This window comes from Apus apus, chromosome Z (assembly GCF_020740795.1).
Source record: "Apus apus isolate bApuApu2 chromosome Z, bApuApu2.pri.cur, whole genome shotgun sequence".
Taxonomy (NCBI): domain Eukaryota; kingdom Metazoa; phylum Chordata; class Aves; order Apodiformes; family Apodidae; genus Apus; species Apus apus.
Window position 1 is genome coordinate 13474414 of NC_067312.1, and position 13189 is coordinate 13487602.

A 13189-nucleotide genomic window follows, 5' to 3' on the forward strand; every position below is an offset into this window, starting at 1 on the left:
TAAATGCTAAATTTAACTGGAATTTTAGAAAAAAACATTGCTTTAAGAAGAATTCTACAGTCTTCCTGTTTTTCCTCTTTTGTCAGATACTAGTGACTAGCTCTTTTCAACTTAACAAAACTAGAAGAGTGTCTGGCTGCCCCTTATGGCCTTATAAGTGTAAAAAGATATGTTGGATTTGTAAAGGTTCCATTTTAATACACAATTTGTCCATGTAGCCCTGATTAGGATTGAACATGTTTCTCAGTTTGAAAAATATTTCAGGCATTGTTCACTCAAAAACCAAAACCAAACTATATATAACCAGTTCAATGCACTAGTCTCAGAAGTTCTCATTTGTCTAGCATGCTTTGCATCAAAATGGATCATTCCTGCTTTTGGGGATATTTTAGGTATGGTGAGTCTGTTCTATTCAAGAAAGTGTGTTGGGATTTATATGGGTATTGTACATACTCTCTGGGAATATTTGGTACTAGTTTTTCAGAAGTAAGTGTTGGATAAACTGATGGTGGTAGCAGGAATTCAGTTGATGCACACTGGAATTCTTTCTTGTGTTAATCTGTTACTAGTACAACAGGAGCCATTTTCAGTGCTTTGCCTGAAGACTGCTTTTGTTTTAGTCTGCCACTGTGGTAAATAATCCAATTCTTGCTCTCATAATTTTTTTTAAGATTTTTCTGAGTGGGAACAGTGAACTTTCCATGTTGCACATCTAGTTCTTAGCAGCAACAGTAAAGTTGACCAAAAACACTAGTTTCATTATACTTTGGTTCATCAAAAGTGTGATTCTGTGTCTCTCTGTAGATTTTAGGAACATATTGTTTAATTAGTTTATTTTTGAAAAATTACTTTCACAGATGAAAGCGATAGAAATTTATTACCTAGTTTGACAGAGATTTTTTTTTTTTTTTTAAATGCCTTTGATTTGGGGATGTGGATACTTGATCAGGTTCCTCTTACTTCTGGGAATAGCTAAGGCTATTTTGCTTAAATAATTCTTGCAGCAATGCATTGGAATATGTAAAAATGTGGGCCAGCAGTTTGTCTGGCGTCAATTACAATATTCAATGCAGACCTGTTCATGTGTCCAAGTTTTTAAATATAAATGTAATTGCTTGGCTTATGTGCAGGAATAGGTTTGAATTGGCAAAATACAAAGAGGGGAAAGCCTCACGTTTGCTTCTGCTAAATTAACTTACCTGTTGCTTGACATTTTCAGCTCTTTAGGTGACTGTGTGTAAGAAAATTTGAAGTGATTACTTGAAATTTAGAAATTTTTGGGGGGAACATTATCAATGAACAGAAAAATACGAGACCTTTTTCATTCTTCACAGTACTGAACTGTGGCTTGCATCAAATAAAGGTTCCCTAAATATATGCACTATTTAATTATCTTCTAAGCAACTTTCCTCTCGTATTTTATATTGAAAGCTAAAACATCAGCAGTCTGTTGTTGTTGTTACTTATGTTGGAGAAATAGAACAAGAGTGGCTTCATATGATGTTTTCAATGACAAAGGCTGAGAATGTTTCCATGATAGATTGAGTGAGGAAAAAACAGATTTCTGAATGTGCCTGTAGTCACAAATCAGACAAATAATGGCATTTGTGTTGCTTATTCTCTGCAAAGATCTTGGTTGTATTATATTGCTTATACAGGAGCTTTTCTGAGGTTTTTTTGAGAAGAAAAATCAAGAGGTTTAATTAAATTTTATTTAGTTAGGGTCTTTTTTTCTTAGGTAATGCCCCATGGATCATTTTTTTTAATTACTCAGAATACAATGCCAGGAAAATACATCATGAATGTCACATTCCAAACATAAATAGAAACGGAAGATTACATGCTGGGTTTTACAAAAAGCACCTTAGCTTTTTAATTGAATAAACAGAGTTGGCTTACATTTCAATACTTATGTTCAAAAACAACGACAGTGAAATCCTAGAGCGATCCCCTGACACCGGGTCATAAAAATGAGGGGGTTCGTGCAGCACTGCCTCCTTTTATCTTCTTTTTTTTTTCTCTCTTTTTTTTTTTCTCTCTTTTTTTTTTTTCTTTTTTTAAGATAAAAAGCCAGTGAACAGCAATAAGGAATAAAACTTCTGGCAATAGTTGAGCAGCAATCAGATAGCCTGAGGAAATCACAGATGCAGGTACTGATGTAAATGTGAGTTCTCTTGGCATCTTTGGAGAGTGCATGTTGGGTATATTCCCTGCTCTCTGCCTGAATCTTTCAAGGTGCTCTTTGGAAATCTTTTCAATCAAAAAATGTTATTTGCTTCTGAAGGTATTTTGTACTATTATAAATCCTTTTTGAATCTGTGCTGCTTAGCTGTGGGCAATGATGACCTGTACAGTATCAAGGAATTATTCCATTGCTGTGTCCAGATTCCCCTCCTACCTAGCTTGGTCCCATTTTTCAAATACAGGTGTAAGGACTGGAGTATAAGTGGGAGTCTGAACCTCTTCTTTAGTTCAGCCCAAGGCTGGGAGCCTTCCCTTTGCCAGTATTGGGGTAGATGAGGAAAAATTATTTTGAAAGATGTATTCAATCAGGTTCTGTGGAATTACATAGGACACACTTCTTCCTAAAACAACTGCTCTCTCTCCTACCGTATTTATTGCAGCAGAGAATCCTGTGTGTGCAGTCCCTTGGTTGGTGTTGAGGGCTTGTCTGTCTCCTACCCTATTTCTGGAACATGTGTGAGTGTAAGCTGAGCTCAGGAGTTATACCTTCATGGATATAGTCAAAAGGTGAGGCTAAGGGGCTCAATAGTTACATCCTGTTTGCAGGATGTAGCTGTATAGCTGACTGTAAATTTTAAGACAGAGAATGAGAGAGGAAAGGCAAAAGCAGCTGGAGTAAATGCACTACTTCTCAGAATATTTTCACCAGCATTCATTTGTTGGTGTGTTTTTCAGCTGATGACATGATATTGAGATGAAAGTCAAACTTGTAAGCAGATGTACCTTCCTCATACCTGAAATTCTTCTTTGAGAAAAGGGTTACAATTTCCTTGTGTTTCCCCTTCTGTTCTTGAAATCCTCCAAGGCACAGAATTATTTGGAGGAGTGTGAAGCTGAGGGCTAAGGGACTCTGGTCACTGAAGACTCAGTGTGCCCTATAAAGAACCTATTGGAACATTTCAAGGGACAGCCTGGTGAAAAAGATAGAATTAAATATGCACACTGAGACTTAGCAAAAACTTACTAGCTTTAACCAGTAATTTAATGGCCCTTTATACTGTAATGCCTGAGTGCTATACTTTAACAGTACTTAACTGTTTGAAAAGGGTGTTTATTTTCCAAACATCTTTATAAAACAGGGAAGTATTTTTATCCCCTCTTTTTTCTTTTAGTTTTGGGTTGTTGTTGTTTTTTTTTAAATCTAAAATAGAGCTTTATCAGAATGAGTGGTTGCAGTAGAATTAAGCTATGAGTCATGTTGTAGTTACCATGACATGGCTATCCAACAAGAAGGCAGCACTTTTGTTTTGGAGTAAGAGTGTATTTTATTCAATTTAGCACAGAGTTTGAAGGTTGGTTGAACTAATCCAGAAAGAGACTGATTTCTTTCCTGCAAATATATCTGATATGAGGTTTTGTCAGTGTAATTACAGTGGTGACCCAAAATTACTTGAGAAAGTTAGACAGCTAGTGATACACATGGGACAAACATCCTCTATCAAATGCATGTCTTTAGGAGGACATGTAAGGAAAGTGAGCTTGGCCTCAGTGAAATAACAGCAAGACAAGGTATACTAGTCAACCCCAAAATCAGAAGAATCTGGTAGCAGATAATGTCTTTGGGGGCATTTTTCCTTCAGGCACTTTGTTCATTTGACATGATAGATGTGCATGTAAACAGGTTGCTTTGATGTCACAGTATTTAGAAAGTAACCATATAAGCAAATCAATATGGATTGTTTCTGCTGTGTTAACTGTCTCTTACAGTTATGGAAGTAGGAATTTGGAGTTCAGGTTTCTAAATGTATTTGAATCTTGATGGCTTGCTAGTTGGTAGGAAATGGCACCAAAATGTGAACTATGTTTTCCATAGTTTGGAAAGCAAAGGTAAATAATTACCGGGAAGACAAGAGAGTTTATTAGTGTTGGTTTTGATTTCATGACAGGAATGGCCCTTCTGATCCTGGAAATCTGACCTAAGCATCAGTAAGCGTCATCTGCTTTTCTGTAGCTGTTTTTTCAAAGTTGTTTTGTCAAGCCAGGTGAAACTGATATGAAAATACTGATTGTTATGTCAAGAAATAACTACTATCTGTATTGAATGGACCCAGTAAAAGTCCATAATGATGTTTACTTTGTTTTTTTTCGTTCTTTCATGTTCAACCTTTCTTGAAGGCAGTTATCTGCCTGGATGAGGGAGATCTATTTGAGTTGAAAATTTAATCCTTCTAAAAATTTAATCCTTCTAAAGATTAGATACATGTCAATCTTAGCTAAAGTTAGACTGTTCTACAAACTTGAAACTACCCATCAAATTGTTATAAAAAGCAGATGCTGAAACCTCAATCAGATCCATTGATTGGATGTGCCTTTCCATTATTTTTAAGCCATACGTGAAGAAGAGAGATGCTACATCCACTAGATATTTGTAGAAATCTTTCTTCTATGCATGGGAAAACCCTTTGAAAAGCTTCTCAGATTAAAGTACAATATGGAGGGAGGCTTACAAACTAATTAATGTTTAGCTAAGACTCTTGCTGATCTGTAACTATATTATGTTTTGTCAATAATTGCTTTATGAAAAAAAGTATCTTGATGGTCAGTGGATATTCACTAACAGCTGAATATTCTTTAATGCCTTCTGTAAGAAACCTTTTGATAATGGCAATCAAACAGAAACTAACTTACAGATTTTAATTTTCTTCCTCCAGCAAGTAACTAGTATGTAAGTAATGGACAGCACTGCATATGTTTGGAGAAGCTGTGGAGAAGTGACTGTTCATGTATGTGGTTCTTGGATAGTAATTGTTACTACAGTTATTCTGTGGTTTGCCATTCAGTTTCATTAATGTAGCATGCTATTCTTTACAGTGAGACAAAGATTTTGTTATTATGATAATTTTTGGTTGTTTGGTTATTGTTTTGGGGTTTTTTGGTTGTTTTTTTTTTTGTTTAATATTTGTAGCAGCTTTCAGAATATGCATAAGCTATGACTGAAGAACACTGTTGCCTATATCCCATTTCAGGCATATTGTGTACAGTAATCATACACATTGCCAAAAAATTAGCTATTCCATCAATGAGGACAGATCTTAAGAAAGCTAAATTATTGAGGCATTCTTATTAACCTGGGGAGTAACTTTTTAGTAAAGGTGTGTGCTCCTTAGCTATTTAAAAAGCCATGCAAACTAGAAGCAAATTGTCCCTTGTTCTATCACAGGACAAGTGAAAAGATCTCGGCCTTGCCTTCTTAACACCCAGCCCTAATGTATTTATAGACATTAATTAGATCCCCTCTCAATCTTCGCCTCTCTAGACTGAAAAGCCCCAGGTCTCTCAGCCTTTCCCTGTAAGGCAGTTGTTCCAGTCCCTTAATCATCCTCATAGCCTCCGTTGGACTCTCTCAAGTAGATCCCTGTCCCTCTTGAACTGGGGAGCCCAGAACTGGACACAGTACTCCCAGGACAGGTCTCTTGGGAAGAGTAGAGGGGGAGGAGAACCTCCCTTGATCTGCAGGAGACACTCCTCTTGATGCATCACGAGATACCATTGGCCTTCTTGGCCACAAGGGCACATTGCTGTCCAATGGATAACTTGTTATCTAGCACAGCTCCAAGGTCTTTCTCCATGGAGCTGCTCTCTAGCAGATCACCTCTTAACCTGTACTGGTGCATTCTGTTGTTCCTTCCCAGGTGCAGGACTCTGCACTTCCTCTTGTTAAATCTCATTAGGTTTCTCTTTGGCTAGCTCTCCAGCCTCTCCAAATCTTGCTGAATGGCTGCACAGCCTTCAGGTGAATCAGCCAATCCTCCCAGCTTCATGTCATCAGCAAATTTGCTGGGAAGAAGCTCTGTCCCATCATCAAGGTCATTGATAAAGATGTTGAACAGGACTGTACCCAGCACTGATCCCTGAGGGACGCAGGGAGACTTGAAGTTTTTCAGAAGGAAACAAAGTTGTTTTTCCAAATATTTAAAGTAGTTGTATTCTTATTTTTTAATTTATGTTGAGATATTACTGTGGTAATTGATTTCTTTTGAAAGATTGAGTTGTGTTCTATCCTGGGAACTAAACCAATAAGGAAAGCAAGAAGAGATTTTCCGAGGAGGTTGTTGTTTGGCTGTTCAGTGCAACTTCTGCTCCTTTACTTGTAGCTGGCTTTTCAATGTCTGCATTTGGCCAGATTTACTGTAGACTTTATACTGTGTGTGTAGTCTTGCTGATTTCAGTTAAATTACCAACAGTGCATAAAATTGAGAATATTTGTTAGAGACGTAGGATCTGAGGCCCTCTTGATTTCACCTGTGGAAATTGTCTTAAAACTTGTGTTTGTGAATTTTGCTCTGGTCTAAGGCTGAATGCAAGCCAAATCTCTCAGGCACTGTATAGGCCTACAAAAGACATGAAGTATCAGTGTGGGGACACCACTACTCATGCAGCATCCACATTAGACCTGACTGTCATCCATGCAGTTTGTGCCACGCCAGAGAGGAACTGATCTGGCATTCTTCTGCCCATCTTCAATCAAGTGCCCAAACCACAAAGAATAATCATGTCACAGCAGTGTGGTCAACCATACTGTGAACTGTGCAGTAGCAATTTTGAAAACCCCAATATTTTAAGTTAAATATGACACTTTTAAAAAATTGTGTTGCTGGAAACTATCCTCTCATAGTAACGCCCTTCTAATTCTAGCTAAAGATGTTTAAAGAGGGAAAGAAAAAAAGAAAAAGGCTTACCTTGGATTAGAAGAAAGGATGCTAGTAGAAAAATGGAAATAAATTTTTGAAAGATAAGTTGGTGATATAGGAAATGCAATTAAAAAAGGGAATAATAATTTAGTTTGTTGTTGTTGTTGTTTTTGAGAATTGTGTGTAAGTACAGCAATTGAGAGCTGATTTCCTCTCTGAAAAAAATAGCATGCCTTGGGAAAGAAGATGGAAAGGGTTAAGACATCAAATAAACAAAACTCCAATAAATACTTTGGAATTAATTTATTTCCTTGCATCAGTTGTAAATTCTCACTGTACATCTCCTTCCTTGTCACTGCATATGGGTCTAACTGTAGTTTCAAATTTCAGTGAGAGTGAGAGTGGTGTTATGTTGTCTAACTGTAAACAGAAGTTTTTGAACTTTGCTTTCTAGCAAAATCAAGCAGCAACTTTGGTTGCATTGTAAAACTACTAGTGGGAGGTAAGAAAAAATCAGTGGCAGAGGTTGTCATGTCAATTATTTGGCCTGTGCTTAGGGATAGGACTCCAGAGGATCTGCCACAGATTGTCCTTACCTGCTGGAACAGGAAAGTTTTCTGTCTTGTGTACACTAAATAATATGAATGAGAGTAAACAGAGCTGACAAGGAGGCACACAAAGAATACTTAATTTCACTACACTGTTAGAAGACCTGTTAAATTCATAGGATGAATTGAATTAAGACTAAGTTTTGGGGAAGTAGAGCAAGTCTATTTTATAAATGAAATTCACCAAATTGAGTATGTTTATATGCCTCACAAAATATTTTTTAATTCAAGGAGATATGTATGCCACTTACTATGTTAATTTATAATTGTAGTGTGAACAATAAATGCAACTGTATAAAGGACTGTCAAATACATGCAGGTATACCTAACTTTGGTATTGTTAGTGGATATACTGTAAGAGATTCCTGAGAAAGGACTGTAGTGTTGGGCCCTTATTTTTATCTTCAGGTTCACATTTGCTCTTTTTACTCTCCATTAATAGGTAGCATAGATCAGTCAGTGTTAAAGGAGTTGCCTCCTGAGCTCCTGGCAGAAATTGAATCCACCATGCCACTTTGTGAACGTGTGAAAATGAACAAGCGCAAACGTAGCACAGTTAATGAAAAACCAAAATATGCTGAAATCAGTTCTGATGAAGACAATGACAGTGAAGAAGCTTTTGAATGTAAGTAGTACATTGTTCTGTTCCTACTGCTAAAAAAAGCTAATATTTTGCTTTTACAAAAATACACACTTTTTTTTTTAAGTTGGCTACCTTAGAACATACGTGAACAAGTTTCCTGTCCCGACAACTACTTGGCCAAGAACACTTTATTTTCTTTAAAGAAATTTAGCTGGATTAAATTTGTCACTCAAGGTGAAAAGCAGCTAGTTGTTACATTTCTTTTGCTAATTACCTTATGGGAAGCAGCTGCCTGAGGTACATTTTTTTCAATTGTGCTGTGGAACATTTTTAGCCAATCAGATTAAGGAACATACCCTCTAAAGCAGCACAGAAAACTTAAATACAAAGATACACAAAGAAAAAGTTCAGTAAATAAATTTTAAATTATTCTTAGATGTATTGATAAGAAAAGTGAAGGATCCCTTCTAGAATTTTCCTGACATAATAAATTGAGAGTCTTACTGTTATGAAGTTTCTTAAAATTTTTATTTCTTCTGTTATTTCTCTAGCATATTACTTGAAAAAGTGTTTTTGATGGGTTCTTAAAAGACCATTTGGTAATTGTACTTTTCTTGAACTAACTGTTTTCAAAGGAAGAACGGGATGCTTGTAGTTAGAATTTTGCTGTGCAGTGAGATAAAGTTCCTAAGTGTAAAAAAAACCTGTTATACACTTCTGAGTTAGGAAGTTAATTCCTACTTGCTAATAAAAGCGTAATCAGTTTGTGCCTATGATAGTTCAGTTAGCCAGTACTGAAACGCCATTAAAATGGAGTGAGTCAGTTCAGGATGAGTTACCGTCTTGGCTGTGTTACCCATGCAGGGCTATAGGAGAAGTGCCTATTGCTATTAAACCAAGAAGGTATCTTGCTTAAAGCCATTTTTTCCCAAGTTTAGAATCTTTCCATCTTCGCCCATGTAAACATCTTACTGAACTTTTGTGAAATATAATGTTTTGCTTTTAAGTATTTCTTAGGGTCCAAAAGTGAAAAATGTGTTTGTTCTGCTTTTTAATATGTTTCAAGTTCTTACACAACAGATACTCAGTACTTAATGCACCAATTCACATAAAAATTATAATAGCGGTACCTTTGGTCTTTATCAAAGAGACAGAAAATAGTGTTATTTTCTTTTTGGTTGGGTTTTTTAAATTATAACTGAATAATGATGCTATGAGTATGAGACCTTGAAGTAATCTGTAATCAGTCTTCATTTTGGCAAAGGATTAATTATTATTTGCTTCATTTAGGATTCTGCATTCTCTGTTTATTGTATCACCTGTTATTGATCTTAATAATCTGGAACAGTAAATGAAAAAAAAATAAAGAAAAATTATTTAAGTTGGTTGGGAATGGAGACAATTGTCAATAATTTCAGATACCTTAATCTACCTATTAGCGACAGTGACTGTTGAAATTCCTAAATACAAAATTTAAAAAAAAAAAAAAAATCAGGAAAACTTCACAGGAGTTATATGCTTTATGGAATTCTAGGTTCATTATCATAGAACAATAGAATCATAGAATGGTTTTGGTTGGACGGACCTTAAAGATCATCTAATTATATCCATTCAAGAGATCTGGCCATCATTCCAAATAATTCATTGAGGATACCCGGTTTATGTAATATTTCTCAAAGGATACTGTGGAACTGAATTGAATTAAAATTACACAAAAAGAATGAAAGATTTCTGAGTATAATTAACAGATTTGTGTTGTTACATATATGTATTTCAGAATTCTTTTGCTTGTCTAAAATTGAACTTTAAAAAATATTAAGTAGTGATTGTTATAGAAGAAATTTCTCTGAGTATCTCATGAAGAAGGGGCATTCCATTAAATTATGAGAAACGAAAAATTTATTAAATCATCCTCATACAGTAAGTGTGTCACTGCATAAGTATTTGGCAGGATTCAGAAGAAAATTTTTTATTCCAAATAGTCTTTGTGTGTAAAATTAATACTAGCTCTTGAAATATTATTAATACTTATGTTTTTAGTCAATTTTATCTACTTCAAAATCCATTTTTTAGAGCACTGATTGTGAATAAGTTATGTTCATCTTACTTGGCCTGCAGAACCAGCACAAGTTTAACACTTTCTGTTTTGTCATGCAGCATTGATAAACTGATCAATTTAAAATTTTGTGGGAAAGCAATACTGGAAGTTACATTCGTCACGGAGGTGTAGCTGGGATCAGAATTCGTCCTACAGAGCTTAAAACGATACTCATGATTTGTCAGCTGTGGTGACAGATGTCATCTGTCTCCACAAAATACTGTCTGGTTGGGGAAAAACAGTTAAGATGTGTGAAGTCTTTTCCCATAACACACTTTTTTCTCCAAAATGCTCACTCCACATACCCAAGATGGCCCTCCGTTCCTTTAATTGCAGTTAACTCTCAGCTGTTTTAGGGTACAGGTGACTGTGCTGCTTCCAGAAGCAAGTCAGATCTATAAACAAGTCAGATCCAGAAACAGCAGAGTTCAAAGCCTGAACTAAGTTACTGCTTTAAAGGTTTGGACCACCTGTGTGCAAAAGTTTTTGTATTACATCTTCAGAAGTGGGAGCCCTCTAGCATGCAGTGTAGAGCATTAGTATCACCTCAGGTTTAATGTTTTTAATTTTTTAATTAATTCTGAGCTTGAACTGGCTAATGACTGAATCCTGGTCTTTGTACCAGGTGTGACTATATCCTCATATGCTTCTTATGCTTCTCAGCAAAGTGGAGTTGTGTAGAGAACTTGTAAGTTCAGTTCCAGTTCTGTATAAATGCTTGGAACCATTTTCTCAGCACAGTATACAGTAGTGTAAACAAAACCAATATACAGTCATACCTCTCTCTACTTCAGGAGACTTTGACAGAGACACACACATGTCAGGGCTGTTCTATGCAAGTTCACAAGCATTAATTCTGCTAGTCTAGAATGTGATGTTTTAGAGCTGTTTTGATTTTTCACAGCACAGTCTGTGTAAGACATCTCCTTGCTAGCCCAGTTACCCTGTTACATTAGGCAGTGGAGAGCTGGCTGATTTCATGGATGAAGCTACCTCCTCCACTTTCTTTTTCAGTTCCACCTTAGCACCCTCTCCCCTTCAAGACACACAAGATTTTCTTTGAGAATAACAGAGAATACTCGATTCTGCTCCCCAACTTTATTTCCACCACATTTCTGTTTTGGTATAGAATATTTATCTCAATTTCTTCAACATTTACTCTGCTGGGCTTTTTGGTCCTGACTGAAAATTTGTTATAATAATTTTCTGTGGTACTGACTTGGTCTGTGGCCCAGAATTGTGACTCCAGCTTTCTCCTTTATACTGAATTTCCTGCAATATGTATCAAAAAAAAGTTTAGTTGTCTTGGCAGGACAGAGTATCTTTAAGGAACTTGATTGCCAGGTCTTATTGGAACTTACTGTGTTAGATGGGCAAAGCAATCACTGAATTGGAATATTGACTGTTGCTACCCAGTGATAGTCACCATTTAGATAACTGAAGAAATTATCTTGGTGGTTTTTTACAAAAGGATGAAACTTATTTTTATTTGTTCCACTTTACTTACTTTGCTTAAAAGGAAAAGTGCTCTGTATTATTTTTTTTTAATGTTTCCTGGAATCTTTGCCAATTTCAGGCACAGTTTTCATGTAAATCAAAAGACAGCATTAGAGTAATACTATTAACAGAATTTTATGTAATAGTTTCAAGAGTGTCACTGGTTTTCAAGAACAGCTATAGAATAGTGTTTAACTTGCAAATCATAGAATCATTTAGGTTGTAAAAGACCTTTAAGATCATCGAAGCCAACTGTGAAACGAACACTGCCAAGTCCCTTCTGAACCATGTCCCTAAGTACCACATCTACATGCCTTTTCTTTGTTTAAAAATCTTTAATTTTGAGCTATTAAAAGTAGAAATGTTGTATCTGTATTGAAAGTGCATTTCATTTCTAGCTTCTCGTAAAAGACATAAAAAGGATAGAGATGAAGCTTGGGAGTATGAGGAACATGACAGAAGAGGTTCTAGTGACCACAGGAGAAGTAGTCATTATCATGAAGGAAGGAGGACTTCTGGTAGTGGCCGGTACCGCAATCGCAGTCCTGATGACTCTGATATGGATGATTATTCTCCTCCCCCTGCCCTTAGTGATGGTAATAATTTTTAAAGTTTAATTTTATTCCATAATACTACTGCATTTTAACTGATATGTTAAACACTTAAAAGTAAATATCTTTACACATAGCATTGAATATGTGTAAGAAATGTAAACAATCCTTTATTTTTTTATATTATCGTTATTCTCTTAATTAGTGGCTAGAAAAATGAAGAAGAAAGAAAAACAAAAAAAGAGGAAAGCTTATGAACCTAAACTAACACCTGAAGGTAATTTTAGAAGATTTGTTCTCTACAGTTTGGTTTGGGGTTTTTTGGTATGAAAAAATAATTATTTTTAAATTTGTTTTTTCACCAGAAATGATGGATTCTTCAACTTTCAAAAGGTTTACTGCTTCAATAGAGAATATTTTGGAAAATTTAGAAGACATGGATTTTACAGCTTTTGGTAATGTGTCAGAAATGTTCAAAATAGAATCACAAGAAACACCAAAAATTTTGTGTCTCAATATTTTCAAACTTTTTTCTTGGTGATTTAGTTGCCTGTGATAGATGTTAGGGTGTACTGCATTTATATGGCTTCCACCTTGAGTGCTGGTGGCCTTTACCTTTTTAGTTTCGCTTGCTGCTGCAGGAAGAAGGTCCTCTTCCTCCTCCCTGCAGAATCCAAAAGAAGTGTAAATCGTGGGACAAGTAGTAGTCCCCTGGACTGGAGAGGATACCTGTTTGGATTGTCATTAGGGTGTCACCTTCCATCATACATATTTTTTAAAACAACACCAACATAAGATGGTTCTTTTGCTATTAGTGTGTGAAGTACATAATTTTACATCTGTTGTGACTTTGATCAAACAGAGCTTGATTATTCAATTCAAGCAGCAGAGTCCTTCTTTTTTACTGAAGTGAGAGTGCTGGCAGAAGAGCTGCAGTGAATGGCATTTCTATATTAAAATGTTTAGTTTATAACTCT

General features: G+C 35.8%; 1 protein-coding gene across 5 annotated transcripts in view; it reads left to right on the plus strand.

Annotated features, from left to right (window-relative positions):
* NIPBL (NIPBL cohesin loading factor) overlaps positions 1–13189 on the plus strand; it is a 151495-nt gene that overhangs the window by 100756 nt on the left and 37550 nt on the right. For all 5 annotated transcript variants that reach the window (XM_051642398.1, XM_051642402.1, XM_051642400.1 and 2 more), the window contains 4 exons: positions 7926–8108; positions 12060–12257; positions 12418–12489; positions 12578–12667. In XM_051642398.1, the coding sequence (XP_051498358.1) occupies positions 7926–8108; positions 12060–12257; positions 12418–12489; positions 12578–12667 (543 nt within the window). The remainder of the gene's footprint in view (positions 1–7925; positions 8109–12059; positions 12258–12417; positions 12490–12577; positions 12668–13189) is intronic.